Source organism: Balearica regulorum, chromosome 1 (genome assembly GCF_011004875.1).
Source record: "Balearica regulorum gibbericeps isolate bBalReg1 chromosome 1, bBalReg1.pri, whole genome shotgun sequence".
In the NCBI taxonomy this organism is placed as follows: Eukaryota; Metazoa; Chordata; class Aves; order Gruiformes; family Gruidae; genus Balearica; species Balearica regulorum.
Window position 1 is genome coordinate 49,494,067 of NC_046184.1, and position 26,521 is coordinate 49,520,587.

Genomic DNA, 26,521 nt, shown 5'->3' on the forward strand with positions numbered 1-26,521 from the left:
TTTCCAAGTGCCAGGCGTTATGCTGTTTTGCTTTGGCTTTGCCACACAGGATGCAACTCCATGTGCTGTTTTTGTAGACTCCTCCTTCACTCTGCATGAGGGCTTACTCATGTAGTATTTTGGATTCTTTATTGTGTCCATGGGGTCAAAGTACTGTACTCTATCCAGAAGTGTCAGTCTGCCTGGAAAATTCTGACAGTTTCATAGAAGACTTTTTTCCTGGTTTTTCCAATAGCACCTCTCTGATTGTTTTGCCACAGGTTTAAATCATAAGCAAGTTTTTTACATCATATCAGACAGTTTTCTGAAACTGCAAAACTCAGTCCTCAGCCCTAAAAAAAGACTGTCTTCAATTTTTTTCCTATTCTCTCAAGTCCTCTGGTAAACAATATATCTTATCTTTCATTTTTAAGTAGTATGAAGTCTCACTGAGTTTTTATATACAACATTAATAGTTTAGCCACTTTTTCCTGGATAAATTTAAAATTGTAGAAATACCAAGTGCACCAAAACTGTTGACTCTGGTGTTTTCTGGCAGGCATCTATTATTTGCAGATAAATATTCCCTTAGTCGCACCCTTTTCTAATTGCTTGCCATATTTCCATAGCTGCAAATTTTAACTGCTTTTCTACCTACTCAGGAAAATTTTTCTGGTACAAAGAGTATTTTTGTACATACTAATTTCTCTTTAATTTCTACTTTTATGTATTGTGCAGTCAGAGCATAAAGAGTTACATTTGTGCTGAAAGAGAAGTCGTGGGCAGGTTATAGGTATATCCTTTCTTTTCTCCTTACTTCATCTGGTTTTAGTAGAAGTTTAACTTTAAGTTCAACCCAACTTGTTCATGCAAATCTCTTCTAAAACTATTACATCTATGTTTGGTGATGTCTATAGGAATTAGGAAGGAATTTAAAAGGAATATGCAAAAGAAATAAACAGAATGTACTGTTCATTTTTTTTCAAGATCTATGAAAACTGGGATTTAAGGAATTGTTCCCTTAAGCAATTACTTCATGCAAGAGGTTAACTGTAGTTGCAGATAATTTTAGATTTTGGAACAATAATACTGATACTTCATGTAAATCTTCCTGGTTTGGTAGAGTATAAGAAGGTTTAGTAAAGAAACTTTTGAACATCACACTGTCAAGTGTAACACTAACACCAGCCATGTTTATCAGGGAATATGATTAAAAAGTATATACATGATATATCACACACACACACACGTATCTCCTTAAAACAAAAGTGACAATGGAGCTCTGTCAACAACAAAGCTTTTGAGTTATATTTATCTAAAAACAATATTCCCCTGTCACTATGACTTCAAAGAATATTTAATTGCAAGGTGGGGAATGGAATCATTCACAGATATTGCACAAGAAGAATGATGCCTGCTGAGAGCAAAGATGGTGCCTAGTTACATAAATGTACTGCATGACTCAATTATTATTTTGGGGACGAGATGAGAGGATCGATTTTTGTTCTTGAGTAAATCCAGGAAAACTGCATTGTTCTGAAGGCTTTATGTTAAAACTTGTGTTACTGTTGTCATTCTTGTGTATCATTTACACTGGTCCCTAAGCATGTACTGGGTACTTTTGGGAGTAAGACAATCAAATAATCTCTTTCCTGAAGAGTCACCTATTTAATTCACTATTAAATTATATCTGCTGTAATAAAAGAAAGAAAAAAATCCATAGAGTTAACCCCAATGAGATGACATAGTTCACAACAGCTTAACTCACAGCAGGGTGTATAACAGAGACCTGTGCTGAGTGCCAAGTAGACAGAAGTTACTAGGGGCAGTGCTTTTCATCTGCAATACCATGCTCTGATTTATTTCATGCAGTGTCATGAAGAAGGACTGTGAAAAGTTAATTTCAGAGACAAGACTTTTCTCTTTTTTAGCACCTTGCAGATGATCTTCTCTGAAAACACAGGACTTCTCTCCAAGGTGAAAGAAAACCAAAACAAGTGGGCAGGATTTAGGGTGTTAAATCTGTTCAGTAGCCAAGTGGAGGAATTGGAAAAAAAATCAGGGGCACAAGTCATCTCATTCTAAAACCAAGTCTAATGAAATGTGATGTAGAAGGACCCACTTTTCTTTGTTGACTGTAGAAGTAATCTATGTAACTAGCTCAAGTATAGACACCTACACTAAAATTAGATGACATAAGCCTCATCATGATTTACTCATGCAACTCCCTCCGCTATGGACAGACTGGCATTGTGCCTATTCCTAGATTTTTTAAAAAACTTTTTTTCTTGATGTTGCATTAAAACAAAAGTTTAAGAGGAAATTTGGAAGTAATTAAGGAGATAAATATTTATAGGAATTATTTTCCCCAAGTATGAGTGGCTGAATACAGATTCTTATTTGAAACTGTGCTTGTTTGGGTGATGGCATTGGCATCATGAATGGATAAAAAGTGGGAGTTGGCTTCTTGGTTGTGAATAAAAACAATAGAATAGAACGAGGCTGTGGAGAGCCAGGAAAGCAGTCAAGTAGTTTATATTGGTTATAATCTAAAAGGATCAAATCGAATAACACACAGAATAAATTGAGTTGGTGAAAGGCTAGAAAAATAATATTTTCAGAAATCTGCCTGAGTTGGGGTATTACTTTCAAAGGCAGAGAAGTAATAACCTTTTTCTGATCTGGAAAGAAAGAGATATTTCAACAAAATTGAGGCAAGACTATGAGGTATGAATTTTAAGATGTTGATAAAAAGTATAGAAATAAGGGAGGAGGACCTCAGACAGAGAAACAGAAATTTGGAAACAGGAAGGTAGTTGTCTGATGGAAACTTGGAAAAGAAGACGTGAACCAGAAAAAAAGGCAGTCAGAGAATCCAGGGAAGGAAAATATTTCAGCAAAGAGGAAAACAGACAGCAGTGTTGGAAGAGACTGGCAGGTAAAGGAGGATGAGGATGGAATTTTGCTAGGAGAAAGTTATTGCAAAACCACAATTTCATTGTAGTGCAGGGGGCAGAAGATTGATTTGAAAAGATTCTTGAAGTACAATAAGTACAGAAGAACTGCTGACAAACATGGTGCATACAAATCTCTGTGAGCTCAGAGGTGGGAGGGGAAGGAATACAGTAATAAGTGAGAGAGGTGGCAGGGTTGAGATCGATCTGCTTTTTAGATAGAAATAACCAAATCACCATGCCAAAGGGACTCAAAACATGAATTAATAGGTGAGAGAAGTTGTGATGGCAATAAGGAGACTGAATGGACAGGAGACAGGTATGGAGAGCTGAAAAGAGATGAGAAACTTCTGTAGTATGAGAAGAGAGCTTGCAGGAGAAGAATGGGAAAAGAAACAAATGGGCTGGGCTGGTGGAGAAATATCACAGAGTATTTCATCATTTTTCCTTAAAAACCTGAGTACCAGGCCAAAACTATTTTTTTTTTTTCCCTCCCAATGCTAATTCATTTATGCACTTACATGAAGATTCTTTAAGTTCTTGAAATCTCCTTCTTTGATTTCAGTGATTTTGTTGTTCTGTAAGTCCAGCAGAGTTGTGTCGGGAGGAAGGTCTCTTGGCACTTTTTCCAGACCTAGGGACAGTGAAAAGAATAAACAATTGACTTTGAAATAAACTTTAAATAGGGGTCAGTACTTTTCTTAGCAGTGTTTACCTTTCAGTAAACACCATTTCTAGAACTCATTTCCTGAATAAGCTTATGAAGACTTATCTGAAAGTATTTCTGTCTCCAGCCAGTCAAAGGGAGTTTTATTTTGCTATGCCAAACCAAAATTTATTTATTCACATTTCCATTCTGCCCTTTTCTGAGAATGCATCTGAGTTATAGCTTGAAGGAAAGGATTGAGTTTGGGGAAATTGTTTCTAACACATTCAATTCCACTGAATTGCGTGAATAAAAATTGCTTTCAGAAAGAGGTATGGTATTTATTAATTTCACTGTGTGTTAGCTTTTGTGGACAGAGAACATTTCCTGCTATTTAAAAGGTAGTAGGCTTTTTTTGAAAGAAGTACAATAGTTAATTATAATAATTTCAAGAAAAAATACTGTTTGTTTGACAGCAACTGAATAACTTGCAGTGAAGTCCACCTTAAAAAAAAAATAAAAAAATCCACCTCCCCCCTTTTCTTTCATCTGAAACTATGTCCAAGTTTTCTGGAGAACAAATCTCTTGGTTTCACTACAACTGCCAAAAGAACATCAGACAGTTTAAATTAAAGACTCTCTTTGGGACTATTTTCTGAATAGCTGATATGTAACTCCGATGAAGTCATGGAAATGAAATTATTTAGTGTTAAATAACACTTGCTTTACCCAGCTTTCCTTTCATACTGTGACTTGGAATAGAGCAAGTCTTCTATAGTCATTCTAATTTACCACAAAATTAAAATGTTCTCTCCTAACTAGCCTTTTTTTTTTTTTTTTAGCAGAATGTAAAATGCTAAATGAATGGTTGGTAGGAAAAATTTATAGACACTAATAAAATCTCTATATGGGCATCAAACAGAAGTGGACTTCTCTGGATAGAACAGTCTTTTTACCAGTAAAGTTTTAAACAAATGTTTCTGAAGCTATATTTGAACTCTCCTGGGAAAGATCTCTCTGCAGGTATCGCCAGTGTCTCCCCAGTATGACAGTGGATTGCATGATATTGTTTTCAGATGAAAGATATATGCCTATATGTATTATCTTTTTAAACCTATTTATTTTAATCTACAGCATGGTATTGCAAACACAGTGAGATATGCTTGCACAGAGATAAGATATACTTTGCCCACAAAAGCTGTGGAGTCTCCATCCTAGGAGACATTCAAAAGTTGTCTGGGTGCAGCCCTAAGCAACCTGACCTAGCTGACAGCAGCTTTAGCGGGGGGGGTGGACTAGGCAATCTCAAGAGGTGGCCTCCAAACTACCAGTTCTGTGATTCTGTGATGTTTAATGTTCATCACAAACATAAGTGTTTTCACACCTGGAATGTAGGTTTCTCTGTCAAAATCCAACGTTAAGCAAAACCCCTTCCCTTTCAATGCTTTTTTAGAATATATATATATATTTAGAGTATAAAAATGGTTGGCTCTTATTTGGAAGGATTATGGCAAACCATGAAAAGAAGTGTATATTTGGTACTATATTTAATCCTTTTAGCCTACATAAAGAGCATTATTCTATAGTTACTACTATAAAACTTTACCATAAACTCCAGAGAGGCCACAGTGATGCGTATTGGAGCTTTTTGCTGCAATTAGTGATGCACTAAGAATTCATTATAGATTTAGCTATATTCTTAAAAATATCTGTGTGCAGATGAAGCCTCCAATTCATCTTTAGATGCCTGGTCTGAATCTTCCACACTGTTGAGCATCTCACAGATCCCACTGGTGTCTCTTACTGCTGTTTGGTGCTTGGCAAATTCTGGAAACAAGATTGCTTTTTAGTTATCTAAATAAGGGTGCAGGAGACCTAAACTTTTGAAAAGTGTTTGCTTCTTTTAATCTTACTTTTGAATTGATAATATTAGGATGTATAGAACATATTCCATTGTCCCACCATTACAAAAGTTTGGTTTCTGATTTTAAAAAACATCCTAGCCACTCTTTCATATTTATTTCTCATCCATAAGTTCTCTAATATTAGCTAAAAAAAAATTTAAAATAATTAGATTTGATATTTATTAAAACTGAGTACATTATAGATTAATATCTGGGTGAGTTTTAATCACACCAGCATCCAAAAATTTTAAAAAGAACAATCATCCAGTCTGGGATGAATGAGTAAAATCTTCTACCATATGTAAAATGACAAGACCCAAAGCTCACATCTTATCCTGTTTACCTTACTGATATTCAGTGCATGAATATATGATACAGATTAAGATTCTTCATGTTACTAAAATAACCTTTCCTCATTCAGGCGTGGACTTCATTTTTACTGAAAGCAGTTGCAAAACCCTCATTACTTTCAGAAGTGTAGGACTAGAGTTCCAAATATATAAAAATGTGCTACCGTATAATTTGTATGTTGGTTGTCTTTGGACAGTTTCTGTCCTCAGTGGACAGGAATGATGTCAGCAACTAAAAATTCTTTCCCAAAAATCACTACTTTTTCAAGATCATAATTTTGTTATAAGAAGTTCTTGCAGTCTAGCAACTTGTATAGCATTTTTCACATATAAATACAGAAAAAGTTTTAATTATTTGTATTCAAAGTAATATTACTGTGTTCTGGTTGTCAGTACATTTATATTAGTAGACTGCTATCTGTAAATAAGTGCTTATGGCAGAAACCAGGGCACAGGAGAGCTGTACAGCTACCATTTGTGTGACGCCCTTGGAACATACTTTGTAAGAACACTTGGATTACCACTGAAGGTATAACTTGCCAGAGACTAAACTTCAAACTAAATTTCCAACTGTACACTTCAAGCTTCGCATGTCAGCTTCTAAAAGCTCGTTATCCCTCAATAAGGTAGAACTGATAATTTCTGAGACCAATGAAGTTAACTTTAAATGTTTCATATAATAACAAGACAAATTTAATAATCAGATATCCATTTGTGAAAAGTGATTTATAAAAGCTTCCTATCTTGCACTAGAAACTAGAAGGATGTACAATACAATAATTAGCTTTGCATGCAAAGAATATAATTGCCACCCCTTAAAGTGTTAAACTTGCTGTATTACCTATCATCTCATGTATATTCTGTTATGCATTTCCTGAAGCTGTTTTTTAAAAATTTCAGAAAACAGCTATAGAAATTTTTTTTTTTTCCTGACTTGTCTGAGTGTTGAAGAGCAAACCATAGAGGAGTACAGGATGCACCCTGGGCACTGGAGAGACATTGCATTACCATTAAGCAGTTTAGTACATCCTCCAGCTGCAAGCTACATCAACCGGAGCTCTCCAGTGGAGGAAGAGTTTATAAATGGGTGGATCTGGACACCGCCTTGTAAAATCAGCAGCTAAATAATTCAGGACTAAACTGTGTTTGAGGTGTGGACTGGATCCTAGCGTTTCACCACTTGTCACATCTCCATTGGCTTCAAGAGCTGTGCTTCAGCTTGCAGGTCTGGGTCTCTATACAGGTAAATGTATCTCCAGATAGATACAAGTAGGAGGAGCATTGGTGTAGTGCAAACTGTTCCCTGTGATGGAGATTCCCTGCCTGGAGAGCAAACCTTCAAACCTTTCTGGTCAGGACAGGTCAATAGACAGCCAGTTCAGACGAATGAAGGAGCCTGAACTAACATGACAGCATGACAGAATTTGAGCGGAATCGAGAAAATGGTAATCCCACTAGAAGCTGAAATGGCTCTTGGCTCCTGGGACAGTGTTACTATTTCCCAGGAGCATTTTTTGATTCCTCTGTCTGGGAGACTGAGAAGTTTAGAGGGGAGTTGTGGGGTGTCCTTACTACTCATTTCTGCAAAACTGAAATGATGCCCATATACTTCTGAAGCCATGTGGTATAGTATGACTGCATGTCCATCTACAAGTGCCTTCCAGTTAAATTTATGTAATACCACCTGAAAGGGGAACTGGTGTCAGAAAATGTCACCTGAGTCACCTCTCAATCATTTTAAGAACAATTTACATAAGTATTCCAGCTCTTGGCTGTGACTTTTTATACATTAAAGCTTCCTTCTTGAAAAGCCAGATGAAAATCTCTCATAACAGTCTGACTTTTTACGTGAATAATCAGTGCTACACAGTTTGGTATTCAGTTCCTTGGAAATATCTCAGGCCTCTGGTTCCTATGGTTAACTTATAACTGATTAAAGATTTAGATTCTTCTGCCTTTCCCACTGCACGTTAAATTGAAAAGACACATGTCCTTATTTATTTTGGTGGAATAAAAAGTCAGTTATTTAAGTTGGTAAATACATTTTTTAAAATTCTACTTGTTCACAAATAAGTAGAAATGGTATAGCTCCACCCTTCCAAAATCCTTGTTTAGACTGAAATTAAGAACCTAAAGATTCTGGAAATATAAGGGATTTAATAATCCAGTTCATGTATCTTTAGTCATAAAGACTACTTCTATTTGTAGTGAAATATTTCTTTGGGAGAAAACGTTACTTCCTTCTACAAACTGAACAGTCATCAGTTCCTGCAGCACAGGTCAGATCTGTGTTCTCTGCAGATTTCTATAAGTAGAAATTTTCTTCTGTTCTCCATTATCAATCTATAGCACTCAACTATTCCCACCAGCGTACATGTATGCATGTAAAAATGCATGCATATGAAAACACATAAAAAGCAGAATATGCCGTAGAGTACAAAATGGGGAAAAAAGTGTGTAAGTAAGCTTGAAATATTTCCTTTGGTTAGTCAGGATCAGCTGAACTTTTATTGTCCCTGGCAGAAGTTTTCAGTTTTCTTAACTTTTTCTTACACTAGTCGCTACACCACAGATTTTTGGAATAACAAACACAATCAAAATGTATTCATCAAAATCCAGCAGAACTGGATGATCAACAGATTTCCTTCATGCAGACAACAAGGGCCTACACTTACTTTTGGAAGCACTGAAAGGCTCATCTACAGTCACCTAGAAGATGTTTGGTGGGGAGAGGTTAACAGGACCAGGGATCCCTCCTCAGTGGGAGGATGGAGAAGAAGTAACTTTGCAGAAGTCAGGCTTGTCTCTGTGGGATCCTGTCTGTGTGGGGTGTAGTTTTTCCTCATAATTTTTTGAGCAAATTACAGTGTCTGGCTGTTTACCTGTGATTGTCTCACCTGCTGGAGAGGACAGAAGGCTGATGGGTCTGGAGATTTTATGAGACCAGAAATTAGGCAAAGAGCCAAGGCTGGTATAATTCAGCCCTTATCCAGTCCCTGGGAGAGCAGCAATCAGTGGCTGGCCATCTCCTGCGTAGCACTGCACCAGCCCGACTAGCATTTGCTGCCATTTAGCCAGCCAAACAGGTGTAGGAGATGTAGCGAGGATTTGGGAATAGTGCGAGGACTAAGGGAGATGAGGGGTTTTGGTATACAAGACAGGCTTTATTACTTTTGCAGCTGAGGAAATAACCTGCTCAGCTACAGGAGCTGGGATCAAGCGGCCGTGGAATTGTTTAACCCACAAAAGCAGAAGGGTGGCTTTTGAATCCTCCTCGCTATGAAGGGGTTTCAGTCCGCTGCTCCAGTTTCTCAGAAGTGAAAGCCACAAGTTAGTCTGCAACTTGGCATGGAGTCACGTTTCTGCTGAAGCCATACGACTACGCAGAAAAGGAATGCAAGATTTATGGGGCCAGAGAGGGAGACTAAGCAAATGGCAGTCTGAGTCTGTAGCCCAGAGATGAGGACACTTCCCTGAGAACTGCATCCTTGCAACACTGAGACCACATAGTCAAAATAAAAAATACGAAAACTGTGCCAATTATAAACTTTTAACAATGCAACAGAGCTTGTGGTTTGATTTTTTTGTTTGTTTGTTTGTGGTATTTTGGGGGTTTTTCCTTCACCTATGCATTTTACAACAAGCAGGGATAAAGCTTATTCCCCTGAATAAACCTTCCCTTCCCCAGCTGAAGAAAAGGGGCCAAAAGGCAGAGAGACATCTGAACGCTGTAGCTCAGATACACGTGCTGTTACATTGCAACACTCACGATTATTATCACAGGGGCCATAAAATGGGGCTCTTTTCAAGACTCCTTCGGTTTCCACAAACAGCTGCTGCCAGCTGAGGAATTTGGGCTGAGCTACATGTAATTCCCAACCGTGATCATCAGCGGCTGCTCCCCCGGCGGAGGCAGCCTCTCCGGCAGCTGCCTGCTCTGCCTGTGCACGCTGCTGTGTGCTCTCCCCTGCTCCAAGTCCGGCTCTGTCACATCCCACTAACGGGCAGCAACCCTCCCGGGGGGGGGGGGGGGGGGGGTCGGTGAATGCCCTCAGTAATGCCCTGAGTGGACTCTGGGATGAATGAGGTGAATGGCAAGCTGACGGGGTCAGGATACTTAGTCATGGAAAATAACGGGACTCAAGTACTGCTTTCTGGAGGGACGGCAAGGACCTTAGCACAGCTTTGAATGCTTTGACTTAGAAATGGTCACTGATGCTTTCCCAGGCTATGCACTTCAGTATTTACTGGAAATTTGTTCTCTGTTGTGCGGGATTTGCAAATAGGAGTAATTTCATCATTTGCATCCTACCATCCATAAAATAAGAAACAATTGTCTGTCTTTACAGAGAAGTGCCTACAGCCTCCTTCTCTCTCCTGCTTTCAAAGTAAAAGTTTGTTGTCCACCTTCCCCTCACTTTCTATGAAATCAGCAGTAATAATTAAAAATATAAAATTAAAAAAGACTGAAAAAATAGCAAATTATTTATCTCAAGTGATTTTTCTAAGAGATGAAAAAAGCAGTGTCCATTGGAATGCATGAGATTCTTAAAATACATCTTTTAAAAGGTATTCACAACCATTTTTCAGCTTTGTTTTCTGCTCTACAATGTATAAAAGCCATGTCCATTTGGACTATTTTTTATCAGAGATTATTATTTTTGTATACCTTTGACCCTTCCCATAGGAAAAACCAAGAAACTGAACTCCATTCCCTGCTGAGGTGGCCTCTCACAGAGGTAGACCTACTGACATGTTACTACACTGGGTTTTTTTCCAAACATTTACAACATTGCTTCCCAGAACAGAGCAAGGAACATGGTAAAATAGAAACAAATTCTCATATTATGATCCAATGCATAATTCTCCATTATGATTGTACTAAGAATTATAAAGGCCCTAGTAAAGATTTAAAAATGAGTGCATTGCTATAACTGCTCTTTTCCATTTCCACCCACCCTGTGTCATGAACACATATTTCAAAGTAAAATGGATATTGCAAGCTACAGATGTTATGAATTATTTTTCAATGCTAGTTACATTTTTGGTACAGATAGATTCAGCCTCCTGGCTCCAAAAGCTAATACCTAAGCCTAATGATATATTCTTGAAACTAAAAATCAAATAATGTCCATTTCTCTGTTCTTTCTAACTGACTTTTAATTGCAAAGGTCTAGAAGGTCGATGAAATAATTGCAAAGGTCTATGAAATAATTATGAGACTTCAGGGATTAAGACATTTAGTAAAGAAATCAAATATGAGTTTTCTGAACTCCTAGAATTGCCAACTTTACATTTCCCATTGTCATGGTTACAGACATAAAACATCCTGTCAGAGAACAGCAACTGTCCCGTGTGATTCACGCAATCTGCCAGCACCATGTGCATAATGGCTTTAGTCAAAGTGGATGCAATGCAGATGTACTACCTATGAGTACTCGTGCATTAAGGTGAAACATTTATTTCTTAGGAGTATTTACAGTAGTCAGAAGAGAGCATTTCACTGACTCAGAAAAGTGAGCATTGTCTAACAAATTACGTTTTGAATGATCACTTGGAGTAATATAATTTGATGTTTGCCTGGTTTGCAGTTTAAGCAGCAGGCAACTGATGCCAATTTAAGGATAGCTCCCTCAATCTTTACTTTGGGATTGAGCAGAATTAGCACTAACATAATGGAGTAGCCACACAGTCTCGTTTGGGGGGGGGGAGGGGGGGGAACTTCCCTTCTTTCAAGTAAACTTACCCCTTCCTGTTCTTACCACATGGTCATTGCACAGCCCTAGTTTTATTATGACCTGAGGGCAGAGATATGTTCCTGGTTATTTTGGGTACTTCCAATCATAACATGGCCATTTTTCATAAATGTTGTAGGATTGTTTTCAACCTACTTTCATGCAAGCAAACAATGGAGGGGGCCACTGTGACTGTGTCTGGACATAGTGAATAACATTTAAATAAATGCTGAGAGAGAATTTCCTGACTAAATCAGGAAATCTGCAGTCCTGCTAGTTCCCTCTTTCTACTAGATGATGTTGTATATATCTGTGTAACTCTTAGATATTTTGGCTTTGTTATTTATTTTGTTGGTCATTTGGTGATAGGCGTTCCTCAGGTCAGCTATCACTGTAACATCTCCTCCAGCCCAGGGGATATAGTCTCCATCATAGAGTGAGAGAATAAAGAAGATAAAATAAATTTTTCCCCCTAACTCTGGAAATAGCAAGATTTTCTTTCAATTTTTAAGTTCTTGCTGTATCTGAAACTTTCTGTACATGTCCTTTTCTAACCATTTCTGTTATAGCTTCCCTTGAAAAAGCAAGATTTTTCCTTCCATATTCATACTACCCCTTCTCTTCTCAAAAGTGTTCCTGTCATGCCTATCTTCCTGGTTTTCTTCCATTGGCTTTCTCCTCTTTCATTTTTATTCTACTATCTGCTCTGTATTATGTATCTGCCTTTTTTCATTTTCTGAGCTGCTGCTACTGTAGAAACTTTGTTAGCACTGTTCACTTTTCCTTTCCCATTTTTACTTCACAGTGGGAAAAAATTAGTACAATTTTCCCAATTTGAAGGTGTGGAAATCAAAGCTGAAGACCTAATTGAACTTAGAGAAAGAAATGGCATCAGAGCTGAGTGATAACATAGCTTTTTTAGTCCTGTTTGACTAACTCACTTATGTCTCTGCTCCGGCACCTTTTAGGTAGAGACATTCAGCAAAGAGTTTGGTTATTGCACCACTACAAACACTCTTCTTCCATGTCACCCCAACATATGAATTCATTGAGAGCCTGTTTAGTTTCTGAGGCCCACACTGGAGAAGTAGAAGGGAAAACACGCACTCCAGCACAGAAACTGAGGTCATCCTAGGCTTTCACATTTTAGGTGTTGCAGGAGCTGTAGGCAGAAACTGGTTCTGGGATGACCTATTGCAGAATTCTATTGTGCTGACGGTGTATTACAGAACCAGACTGTAGCTGCATTTACACTTGCACATGTTTTAAATGTGCTGTAGCATTTCTATAAATAATCTGTCTATTTGTCATTTTGCCATTAAATCCCTAAGGCTGCCATGAAATTAGGTGGGCAGTTAGGTAGGTAGATTTCTTATTTTCACTGTTTTTTAAAATATGAGTATTTATTGCATTCCTTTTCTTATTGAAATTAAAACTGCAAGTATCTTCTCCTTAATAGATTTTTGTAGCAACTCATAGCACTCCAAATAGATCCCAGGAAACAAAAACAAAGCTGGTATGAGATGCTCTCCTGGATGTCCTCTCGCTTAAAAGCATGCATGCAGAGAGCACACAAATTCATTAAATACTGCTTTTCACCTTTTTCATTCCCTGTTGACTGCCTAAGAAGTTTGCAGTAGAGTTGCCTATATAGCAACTGCAAACCTGCTAACAACAGGGTCATTTGTACAGAGCTGTTCGAGTCCCGTAATTGGTCCTGTAAGTTGAAAACTACAACATAACCCCCTCACCGCTCAAAAAACCTGTGCAGGCATGGTCCTTGGTCTTAAGGTGCCTTTGTGTCTGTGTCACTGTTTCCATCTCTTTCCTGGCGGAGAAGCCAATGAGCAAGTTCTACGCCATCTACTTTGCCTTCATAGTGTAAAGGACAATAATGCTCTGTGTGAATGAGCCCTTAAATATAATACAACTGAAGAGACCTAAAATTACAGCATTTGTCAATATTGCTCGTCAGGGCAAGCATGTAAAGCAGGAGAAATAAGGGGGTTTTTAAATTTTAAAGGATATATTCTTAGATTTGAACTTTAGGAAAAGACAAAAGTATATTCAGAAAAATACTCTTTTTTTTCTGTAACCTGATTATCTTCTTTTGGCCCACTTCCTTTTAATCACATGACAGACCCAGGACATGGGTAAAGCAAAACACAGACCAGTGAGCTGAAAGTTGATAAGGAGGGTACACTCTCAAATCTGGGTTAGAGAGAGGTGTTTTGAAAAGCTGGTTAAAACTAGAATCTTTTCTATATACCATGGCAACTGGACTCTGCAAGCAGAGTTTTCCTGAGTAGCAGGAGGCTAGTATTGGCAGTTGCTTGCTGTTATCATTGGTGGCTTCACATAGGACCCGAATTCCTAGGTCTCCTCCCTGTTTGCAGTGGGTTCTCAGTGAACATTGGGAGGAAGCCTTTGGACTCTTTAGCGCTTCCTAAGACTTGGCTGGGAACCTTTCTCAGTTGAATAGCACAGGCTTTATGTTGTGAAAACATGGATAGGTTTTAAATAGTTACATGTCTTACCAAGTTAGACACCCTATAAAGGTGTTAAGAACATAATACATATACTATAGATGTCCATAACACTAGTAGGTGTCAGCACAGTACGTTTTAACCACTGTAATCACCTGCCATGACTTATAATAATAGACTCACATTTTACTAGCTATCAGCTATTTATTTGTGCACTGAGAAATTTTGGAAATGAACCCTTGTCACAGTGCAAAACAGAAAACAGTCACTTCTTGTATCGCTCGGACTTGGCAGACAGGATTTCCATTCCTGCCACTAGGCTTTTTTAAATGGCATTTCCTTGTCTGAAGCAAGCAAACAAATCTAAAAAAAACCCTAAGAAAAACAAAACAAAACCAACACACAGAGTTGGTAATGGTTACCTTGGAGTAAGCACCTAATAAATAAGGGATGTATTTAGAGTAGATTAATTTTCACCTAGAATCATGTTTATCAACTAGAACTGGAACATCAGCAATTCAGGTTGCAAAGCAACAAGGCCTGTCTGTTACTGTTACACTGGCAAAAGGTAATGACTTTTTGTTAATATAAAGCAGTCTACATCCAAGCCAATTTTTTTTTTCTTGACAACTTTTCAAAAGTGTTTTCTAATTATTAGGTTCTTGGCTTAATAATTTTTCAGGATATACTGAGTACAGGGCTTTAATTCATGCTTTCTTTAACTTCCAAGGCATCCCAAAAAATATATTTAAGCAGAATAGATATAAAAATGTTAATATTCCATGGCAAATTTATTACAAAATAATGCTGGTAACCTCAGTTTATTTTTTCCATGCTTTAGTTTTATCACACATAACTTCATTAATCTGAAACTAAATTGTATAGCCTTGAGTGGTCGTGGAGGCCCTGTGTTAGCAGTTTAATTCTCCAAGTGTGATGTATCCTTTCTGTCACTGACATCCAACTCAACACTGGATGAAGTCCCCCATAGCGCAGCTGCCTAACTCTCCCCATGGCTGTGAAAGGAGCCCAGGTGACTCTTAGATAGCTAACATCACCTGAGATCACTGCTATATTACAGATAATACCTGTAATACTTCACATAGATCCTCCAGTCTGCTCTCCAACATCTCAGAGTATTACAATTCACCCAGTTAGCATGTGGAAGGCCCAATGACCTGTGTTTGATGACAGCATAAGTTATGTTTGGCTAGAGACTGTTGATCAAAAAGGCATTTAGTCTTCAGTTGTAAGGCCATGGTATCATGATGCAGAGGCTACTCTCAGTATAAATGATAATATAGTTTCCCAGATTTTATGGTTCCATTTTTATTGATAATATTTTTGTTAAATGATCTAGTTCCATGAAGTCAGGGGATTTCATGAGAGTCTCAGCTTCCATTAAACATAAAAGGAATAAGTCTCTAGTCCTTATTGTTAGAAGGAAAAAAATGCATAAAACATGGAATAACTTATCCTAAAGGGTTAGTAATTACAATGTAAATTAACAAAAACTTAGTTATTTAAAAATTATATTTGTTAATGTCTGGCCATTTAAGGATCCATGCTTTCTCTCATTGCATCTTTAGAAACCTGTAAAATTTTGAGCTAAACATTTAGCTTTAAAAATTATGATTTTGAAACATTGGTAAATATTGAAATAATGGCAGGGATTCCAAAGTTAAGTACACAGTAGTAAGTAATCCTATCTGTTTTCCTGAACTCATAAAAATGACTGAGACTTATCATCAATGAGGTATGTATTATTTTTCTTTTAAAAGATTTTATGTTGACAACAGAAGTTCAAATCAAGGTATATCCCAAAGGAGATAATTTCCTTTATAATGCGAGATGAGGTTACCAAATGGAGTCACAATCAGAAAATGGGTGTTCAGATGTTTCTGGAAGATTTTATACAATGAGATAAATCATCTTTTGTCAACAAATAAATTAGCTGTTATCACGTTACCATGGTTCAGGTGTTGAAGAGCCATCACTTAATACAGTTTAGACACTATGTGTTCAGATAAATTGCCTCTTGTTACCAGATCCCTGGAATAATGCTTTACATATCTGTGAGCTTTTCACCCACTGTTCTCAAAGTGCTTTTCAAACACACACTCCAACAGCCATGCTGAGCTTCAACATATCCTTCTTTACTTTACAGCTGGAGAAAACCTGCATTTGTGAGCTGTGAGTAAAATTCCAATTTAAGCTGTAATACCGCTTGAACTTTGATTACTGACATCCATCTCTCACACACACCTTTTGGAGACCACAAAACCTCCATGGATGCTCATGGCAAGAGGGCTGGAGGGACCCCCCTACGTCCTGTGAAGTCTCCAAGGAAGGAGATCTCATTGCATCCTGCACACTGCTCACTTCATAAGGGGCTGCCAGACTTATCTGAAGGTGAAATAAAGCTCTGACCACCACTTCTGAACACACTTATGGAGCATTCTGCATCCACTGCAGGGCTGAGTAATCACACATGCGTCCTCCTGCCTACCAGGGTGCTCTGGGAGGAACCTTTTCTTGAGACTCCCTTTGGGAGGATGAGACTTTAAATGGAACAGTTAACCCTTGCTAGGGCTTTTACAAGGTACGTTTGCCTGGCCAACTGACTGCATATCTTCCCTGTATTTATTATTTTAAAACGTGAAAAGCTGCCTCTGACCAGCTATATCAGCTACTCCCCACCTGTAGTGTTTGCTAATAAGATATTTGTGATTGCTGTGGACAGTCTGGCTATATCATAATAACGCCTTACACTGGGGCATGATTAAAAAGTGAACCTGTGGCTCCCTTTTAGCAACAGGAGGCAGATTCAGAAAAGGCAGCACTTTTATAAAGATACGGCAGTGGCCTTCCTTGATGAGATCATTGAGCCTGTTGCACAAAGGTAATACATCTCATATAAGGTAGGCACATGGGGCTCTGCTCTCGATCTGTCAGTAACCACAGCTCAGAGAGAATTCTTCTTCAGGGTGTGAGAAGACAGCCTTCTCCATCCTGCTAGCTCAGCTCTTGGCTTGGAGGCAAAATAAATTAATTCAGAGGTATGTGCTTAGGAAGATGTGACTGAAGCTTAAAAGTAGAGGAATGCAAAAATTCAGCTGACAAGTGTGTAATTGGACCACTGGGCATATTTTTAACTGTTTTTATTGAATTTAGATTTTATTTTTTTTTATTATTCCCATCCAATGCTCATGAGACAAGGGGCAAATCTGATCTCTGGACCCTGGATGTGATAGTTGTCCTGTGGTTTATTCACATAACTCTGTGTCAGACAGTTGGCTTTTTCCTTACGAAGCAAGAGTTTACAAATAGCAAATGTCCCTTTGGGCACAAAAAGAAACATGCTGAGGAAGAGAAGACCTTGCCATAAATAGCCGACGTTAGGGTCCTCCAGGTGCCTTGCTCCGACATGCCCTCTGCACCCAGGGGCTCGTGGCTGCAAAGAGCCCTCCTTCCATGCCAGAGAGCGAGTGGAAGAAAGGATCCTGATCCTTTCAGCTTTCCTTTGTGGAACTTAATTTAGTAAGATCTCAATATATCCTTGGGAGGAGTGTTGTTATTGCCTGCAGTTTTTCTTCAATTAGTGCCCATAGGACTAGATGACTAAATTTGATAATTTTGGGGGAGGGAGGTAGCTAATTTCGTTGGGTTGGAAACGCCCAGAGCTGAAGGGACAGGCAGTGCCAGGAGTGGTGGTTAGAGGGAGGTGGAACTGTCATTGCTGGTTTCATGGCTCCTGTGTGCACATTGTCTTCCTGATCGCTGTGCCCCAAGCACCCTTCATCCCACAGCCCAGGAGCATGCTACGTCATCCTGGCAGGACCTCCACCGTTTGCAACAAAACTTTTAGCTCTTGGGGCCAGCTCCCAGCTTTCTTCAAAGTCAGTAGGTAAATCTGACCTTCTCTGAGTCTGAGTCACACATAAACAGACTCAGGGCCGGAGGAGAGGAGAGCGGAGGACAGATTTGCCTGTGAGCAGGCAGCACATAGAGCTGTCCTGTCCCTGCTCGTAGGGGCGGCCACCAGACCTGTGCCCTGGTGAGCCTCCTACTTGGGCCACAACCCATCAGGGGCTGGCGTAGCCACATGTGACAAGGATGGATGAAACTTAATGCCAAGGCTGGGGAACTCTGAATGATTATTACTTCCCTGAGCTCTGCCAGGGAAATATTTATTTTGCAGGGCTGCATATTTTAAACCCAGGGAGATGTCTCTTCCTTCCTGCCCAGAGGCTGGATGTTATCAGTCCAGCCTCTTCAAAAGCACAATCTTTTCATTTGAGTATCTGCAGCATGTGGGCTTAAACCAAGCTCAAAATATCTCTCTCTTTTATCACCCCTCTTGAAATTATCTGGGAAACACAGACCTGGGGCCTTAATTTTGAGTCTCCTTGTCAGTATGGGACTCTATTAACCCAGAAGCATCTGTAGGCAGTGAACTGTAGTGCAACCCTTTGGAAGCCATGTGTGTGAAGGGGAACTGAACGAACATGGGAGCAAGTACAGCAACAAAGGGTCCCTGTGTGAATATCTCCACTTTTTTACCAAGTGAAAGCTCCTTACATTCTGCAGAATTGAAGCAGACAGGGAACAAGTTCTCAAAATAATTTAAATTCCATCAGCATTAGCCAGTGTAACAACAATAAAACTTAAGACCTTCATTGCATGTGGGGCAACCTCCTCCTCACTCCCCACCCAATGTTTGCTACTATCTGGCACCTAAATGGTAAAAAAAGAAACTATCTTTCAACAGGGACAGTACTATGAAAGTTTTATGAATGCATGGCTAGGTTAGTTTGTGCTCATTTGTGCGACTTGGCTTGCATTGTTCACTGGGTCTTTGCCAAATGTATCATCTATTGCGTAATTATGTGGCTTGCTTTAATAAATTCACAGAAGTTTCTAGGGATGGAACTAATGTTTCCCCCTCCTTTCTGTAATTATACGACACCCACCACAATGAGACCCAGGTCCTAATTGGTGGATTTGTGCCATGATTTACAGTAATTATCAAAGACATGGGAAAATAGAAATAACGAGCTATACCTTTAAACAGCTGAGAGAAGATTTTTTTTAAAAAATAAACTTTATAAAATCATAAGAGAAGTTATTTGTCTGTCCACTGAATAAATTTCCTAATTTCCTTGTGAGCAAAACCAACTTTAATTGATTTTCTGCACTACACACTGACTTAGACTGAATAATACTGGCTTAAACCAAGAGCAGTCTCACTGTAGTCAACTTCATTACTTGAGATTTCTGCATGGGAAAGTCAAATACAGTGATGGCAAGCATGGCTTCACATCCTGCTGGTCCGACTGTGCAGACAAGCCTTTGTACATGAGGGACTAAGGGGAGTTTGTGAGAAAGGTTCTCATGGTTTCAGCGTGAACAGTGTCTAAGAAAGATATTTAATAAGGAGCTCCAAAATGTGTTCATTGTTTTGGAGTGTTTCCAAGCTCTTTCCTCCAAAGAGCTGGTTCCAGCATATATGATTCAGGGTTGGTTATTCCATGCTCATGTATTCCAATGGAAATGGGATGATTTCTATGTTGAGGTACTAGACAGTATGATTAAGGGTGTTGGAGCTTGGACCATGCAATTTAGAACCTTTTAAAATGTTTCCATCCCCACGTCTGACCTCACTGAATTTATTTAACATGCATTTGAAGGAATAGCCTTGAAAAGTTATTTTCTCTGCAACAGAAATCTGTGGTCTTTCAAAGAACAAATGAAACATGCATAAACAAAATACACATTAAAAAAATCAAACATTTTTCATTGTCACAACAAATGTCCATCTTCTCAGGGCTTTATGGCCTGCTTTACATAGTATTTTCTAGTTAACAGTAGCTGTAGCATATTTCTTTGACAAAAACCCAGTTATGGAGAGGCAGTGTATAGCAGCCTCACCGTCTCAGCTGCAAACCCATGTCTAGAATGTAAGTATATACCCTATGAAGATACTCTTAGACTTACCTAGGTCAGAGCACTGCACCACGCGAAGATGGCACTGGCAGCGGAAGGGGCACACTGGTCCAAATCCAGATATGACGGGATCGTCCGTTGGAGGCATGTCGGCCGACCCTTCATCCTCCAGCATAAAGTCAAAGAGGCCCTGCTGGTGGAACGGCTTGGCCAAGCATGCTGGCAGCAGTAGGACGAAGAGAAGAGCCAGCCTCATGGCTTAGTTCATCGACTCCAGGCAGAACCTAAGGATCAGAGCAGGAGATTTACAACAAAAGTAGCAGTTTCCCATAGCTGTACAGTTCCTGCTGAAGGAGGTCCAGCACATCCACCAATTGCATAACTGTTCCTTTCAATAAATGAAAACTGAATTATGAAAATAGGACAGTTATGTGATAGGAGTCTGGTAACTGCTTGTCAATAGGTTGGGTTTTTTTTACAGAGCAGTTTAAAGGCAACTGTAAACACATCTGTTTGCATATTTAGGGTAATATTTATTAGGAACAGGCAGCGCTGTCAACTTTGTTATGCAAAACAGTCAACACAATAAGCCACATTTTCCATGTGTCTGCTTTCTGCCAACCTAACAGTCTATTTGATTTCATTAGCATTTGTTTCATGGCAATGAGTTTGTCCCCTGGGGACAAACCTGAGGTTCCCAAACTCACTGTAATGCAGTATTTCATGTCTTGAGAAATTTTTTTTTTAAAGTGCCAGCTTGCTGTGTGTTTTAAATTATAGCCTAGTAAAACTGACTGAGAAAGAGTAGAATCTAGTGACGGGGTGGAAAGAGAGGGGAAGATCTTTAGCTGTTTAAATGAGCTATGCTTCTTTCCTAGTTTAAACAGCACAATAAAATGGAATACAGTGTTGTGTTATATTGGATATTCTTGGGTTTTTTCAAATTTTTGGCTAGGAGATTTTACGATATCAACAATGTACCCTGAAAATCCTCTGCTTTGCACTGCATAAGCATTTGAACTGATGCTTGTAGTATTGTCAGCACACTTTTTAATGGGGCTTCAGGGCCTCATTCTGCAGACTTTAATGCTCAGGAGCAACTTTATGCAAGTGTGTATTGACATAGATATTAACAAGGAAAACTGATTAAATATGTGATCTCAGGACCTAGGCCTAAATGCATTTCAACATACTGTACGTTGTGCTACCTGTATTGTTGTGCACTAAGGAAAAATTACAAAACAGCTGTTTGCAGGTTTTGTATCAAGGCTGTATAGACCAGCTAATTTTCTGAAAATTATTTCCTTTTATTATTTATTTTATATAAGGAAGCTTATCTTTTACAAACCTTCATGGGTCTAAAAACAAGTCACCAAAAAAAAAGTATGAAGAAACCTGCCTTCAAGTTGCCAAGTGACAGAAAGGTAAACTTGTCACTTATTTAGGAGCCTTTTCTTAAAATGGATGGCATAGTCCAAAATACAGATGTTGCTCTTTGTAATGAAAGCAAAAACGTCCGCTTGCTTCTTCAGGTCAATAACTTCCCAAATGCCTTGTCTGGGCCCTAGCTGGGATTAACTTTTTTTTAGCAGAAGTTACCTAACCATTTGGGGCGTGGTATAGCATTTCTCAGGTCCATATTGACTAATGGAAAGATAAAAAACCTGGGGGAGAGGCAGAGGAGGAGGACTGTCTCCCTCTCTACATTGACATATGGAACTACTAACATGGGCAGCTGATGTTAGGTGACTGGTATACTGAGGCCTCTGAGATCTCTACCACATCCAGGTACTCTAACAGGAGTGGTTAGTATTAAAAAAAAGCTAAATAAATAAAAACCACAGGCCTTGAATTAGATATAATCTATTTTGTGCCAGGGTTCAATTTCCTTTATGAATTTCTACCTACAGATGCCGATAATGCAATCCTGCAGAAACCTTTAGGGCTCAGTCTTGAGAGGATGATAAGGTTAACGTATAAATTATGCTAGTGTTTTAAAAATCATAGCCTACATTTCTGTCCTCTGCCTAACCGGAAGACGGGTATCTAACATCTTCAGATGTCCCAGACTTCAAAATGAGTTCACATGGAGTAAAACACTGTTTCTGTTGCTTCTTTAAGAGACATAGCTGGTTTCCTAGCTGGACCTATTCCTGGAGCAGACATATTACCTACTGCCTGCACTGAGGGGTTTCAGACCCCAGTGTCAACTGGAAGGCTGGAGCATTTTGGCATGTCCGGTTAGCCCGACTCAGTGCTGTGCAAACTCGTGCCATGTAGCAGGGGCAGGCTGCGTCCCCGCGTGGGCCATCCTCCCGCACTCCCTCCTGCCCTGGCCCCACACCGACACTGGGGCTGCGTCCCTTCCCCAGCAACACCCCCATGATGCGTGCAGAGTACACACGACTAGTAGGGATGTCACAGCAATACATGTGAATACATGGCGGTGAGTTCTTACCACGGTTTAATCTAAAACAAGATTTTTGAAATAATCATTATTATGTACAAATTATTGTAAAATAACAATGCAATTTATTAATAGTCTGAAACAGGAAGGCAAATTTGCTAAATCATCACCATTCATCGTAATAAGCTGCCTCGTGAAAATGATCAATAAAACATTACTCCAGTACAAACTATTTTTCAGAATGTATATTAACATTAAGAAACATTGGGAATGCTGCACACCAACCCTGGCATGGCACTGGCAGTCAGGAATTTTTAAAGAGCTTCCCTGGCTCTTTTTTACATATTTGTATATTTTAAAAATATTTTTAAATATTTAAAACTGCTTGTATTCCCCCCCCCCCCGCCATGGTAACTGCTGAAGCACCGTCCATCCCAAGAATGCAGAGTCAGGATCTTATCCTGGAGTTAACTCACTACTCCTCGAAAAAAACCCAAAACCCAAAACAATGCAAAGGCACTTCGGAAGTGTTTTCACACTTCTTGTTCACATTCATATTGATGAATTCACTTATCTCAGTTATACCCTGAAGTAGGCCTTTTCCTTCGGTCCCTGTTTGGTCAAAACTATAATAAAATCAGCAAGAGCTGTGAATAAAGCAAAGCTGTAAGGCAACAAAGGATATAAAGGATCTGATCTGAAGACACAGCAGAGAAAATAGCAGACACAAGCTACATATTAATCAGGAAATAGGAACAGATCTGTGTCTGCATATCTTTATTCATATACATATTCATACTACAGGCACACATATCTCTGTTCCTATTGTTTGCATGTGTAAATGAAGATAAACAGAGAAAAAAATGTATACAAAACTGCACTAGTAAGAAATGTTTACAATTCACTTACAAAAAAAAAAGGGGGGGGGGGAATCTGAATTCTTAAAGGTCTGTGACACAATATTTATGTCTGCAGGACATAACTGTTTAAATTTGCTTTAATTATGTGTTTACAATGAGGAAGACTTTTCCACAAACAGAGGAAACTATACCATAGGCTTGGCCACATTTCAGTTTAAAATACCACTGGAAATATGCTTCATCAGTTCACGTCACCACTGTATTGGTGGTCTTCTTGTCAGTTTACCTTAATATTAAGTTTTAAATATTAGTTCACCTACTGTTAGAAATCTCTCAAAATGCCACAAAACACAAATTGAAAAATATGTGCAGTTTCAAAAAAAAAAAAAAAAATCCCCTTCATTATATGTTTTACCCATTTTGTGTAATAAAGTTTAGATGTGCAAACATAGGAGTTGGAAGTTTTAAAGAGATTAAAACTCTTTTAACAGGATTTTCAACTCCAAGAATTTTCTTTTCTACTATTTCATTCATAGGAACTTTCTTTAAATCTGAGTCCCTTGTTTGTATACTGTAACATAGCACTTTCTAACATTACAAAGGCATACACTGAGCCCGTTTAACTACTACATTTTCTTTTTCTCTGAAATTGAAATGATATTCATTAATGTTTGGACTATATATGAAGAAATCCGTATGAGAAAGAAATCACAGAGTGCAGTTTAAAACAGAAATGTAAGAACTCACACATTTTTTAGACTCACTACATCACCGATTCTAAACACTGGATTGCAAACAGAGAATATACTGCTGCAAAAGTTTACAGTAAGGAAAAAAGAAAGGTCTATAGCAGTGCTTATACAAATCAAAACAAGAGACAGAACAGTCAAATAAACAGTAGGAAATCTGCACAGTCCTTGAGAATGCGTTCTCATGTTCCCAAGAAACAAAAGTCCTGGATACAAAACTCAACATTGCTAAACATTTAGTAGGATTTTTTCCTTGCTTCTCTTAAAATTCAACTAGTTCTTGCCGTAGACTTGCCTGAAGTTTTATTAGTGCAGCATAGTTCAGGAGAATTACTGAAAACCGTACCTTTTAATCCAGGGATTTGCAACAGGAGCTCTCAAAGCTGAGATGTAATTAAACTAAATATTCAACCCAGGCAAAAGGCTTTGCAGGTGTGGAAAGGAGGAGGGGGTAAGTTCAGCTCAGTGACTGTCACTTGGTGGAAAACCCTCCTGCTTCTATTCCATAGCACAGTTAAAAAATAAGGTTTCTCTCAATGAACACAATCCAGGCTGACACCCACATTAGATCATATGGTAATGATATGTCTCCTGTATTGTAGCCAGAAACTTTATCAGCTCTTTTGCTTTCTTTTCCTCCTTTTTCTTTTTCAATTGCTTTATTTCTTTTTCATCTGTTTAGAATCCCAAACTACTTGTACGTTGTAAGACAGATGCTTAGCTGTAATTCATCTTACTTATTTTATTTATGTCCCTATAACATATATTTAGGAAAGTTTTCTTGGTTTTAACAATGTTTTTTTTTTCTGACTCATTACTGAGAAAAATGTTTGGCTTTTCCTCTTGTTTATAGTATTTGTAATTCAGGGAAATGATATAAAATTAATCTTGGAGTTAGTCAAAGTGCAGATTAATATCAGAAAAAAAGGGTAGCTTTAGGTAAAACTATTTAAACAGATATCAACCTGCCTTTGCTTATGCCATAATCATTGTCAAACCAAGTAGTATATAGTGTAATATACTATTATCCTGTCTAATAATAGAGTTTTTATGTATTTCTTCAAACTACAGCATGTTTTTGATATATATGAAAATCATGTTTTCATTAGTAGAACGACTCTAACATTTGTGGTTAGAACTGCTTTATATAAACTTCGCTTTTTTTTTTTTTTTTTTTTTTTTACTGCTTTCTCACCAGGACAGCAAAGCAGAGGGGAAATTAACTTTAACTGGTATTTTTGGGGTGGGTTTTTTTGGGTTTTTTTTAGAGACAGTGGAGATTTTTTGAAGCATGAAAGGAAAAACATATCTGACTCATTGTTCAGATTTACACTTTATTTTAGTAATTTCTGTTTCATGCAAATATCAATGGAAGCTAAAATGCAGTTTCTCTATTCCTGCACAATTTTAAAAGTCTAGCAAACTGAAAGGAGAGCAAATACAATAATTACTATTTATTTAGTAATCCAAACACATTGTGAACATGTGTAGCTTCCCTGTGCTGTTAGCTGTCCTGTCTAAATACTGGAGGCTTGTCTCTCTGTTTTGACTTGTACCCTTTTATTTCTGCCCCTAGGCTAAGACCAGGTGCAAATCTGAAATTAAAGCCTGTAAAATGTGAAATGATGTTTAAAAGAAGTCTGAATTTTTAGAAACACAATAAACTCTTGAAATTTTAGCTATTCTCTTCATTTAATTTCAAGAAGAGCCATTAAAACAGCTCTTATAACTGTTCTCCTTTGGTGGATGAAAACATGGTAGAATAGTTGACTGGGTTTGGTCAGTGTAGCACAAAGGTGTCATCAGACGTCTTACATTACAGCCTCTTTATAAAGTTCACTCTAAAAGTTAGGGATCATTTATTCACCCCTAGTCTTTGAGCTAACTTCTTTCCCCTCTTCCCCCAGCCTCTCCACTGGACTCAAGACTGCTAATGATTTTTATTCTGACATTTTTCTACATATGATTAGTGGTGTTCCAAGCTTTCATGCTTACAACAAAGCCTTATCTTTGTCCAGAAGTGTCGCCATGAGGCTTGCTGAAATCTTGGCTGCATCTTAGTAATGTCAATTATTTGAACCTTGGTCACCAGCTGCATCTGGTGTTTAAAAACATTTCAAAGCAAGATTTTGATGAGGAACAGGTCAGGGTAAACTTCTTGTCAGTTTGCTTCACAAAACCCATTCATATCCTTTCCCAGTAAAATCGTAATACATTTGTTCTGATATCTGTTATGGGGTTGAAAGGTGTTATAACTTAATAGCTTAGTCATCTCTTTGGAGGCACAGGAGGGGATGGGCAGCCACCTCTCATTTTTTTGCCTTAGGCAGGAGGGAAAATCAAACAAAAACATCGAGATCAAGGTGGGAACAGGTGGAGCACAGGGTGCCTGCCTGGTGGGCTGGGGGCTCCCAGACTGCCTGCAGATGAACTGCTGCCCGTAGAGGGAGAATTTTCTTACTTTTTTTGTAATAAAGTCCATCTCGAGAAGCTCAGAGGGGAAAA

The 26,521-nt window shown here is 38.5% G+C and overlaps 1 protein-coding gene across 1 annotated transcript in view; it reads right to left on the bottom strand.

Annotated features, from left to right (window-relative positions):
• The window catches only part of DCN (decorin), a 40,419-nt gene extending 15,669 nt beyond the window's left edge, over positions 1-24,750 (bottom strand). Inside the window, exons 1-3 of the mRNA XM_075748502.1 lie at positions 24,363-24,750; positions 20,052-20,284; positions 3,455-3,567 (exon numbers count right to left, since the gene is read on the bottom strand). Of these exons, the coding sequence (XP_075604617.1) occupies positions 3,455-3,567; positions 20,052-20,256 (318 nt within the window). The 5' untranslated portion in view covers positions 20,257-20,284; positions 24,363-24,750. The remainder of the gene's footprint in view (positions 1-3,454; positions 3,568-20,051; positions 20,285-24,362) is intronic.
• Between the last annotated feature and the right edge of the window lie 1,771 nt (positions 24,751-26,521).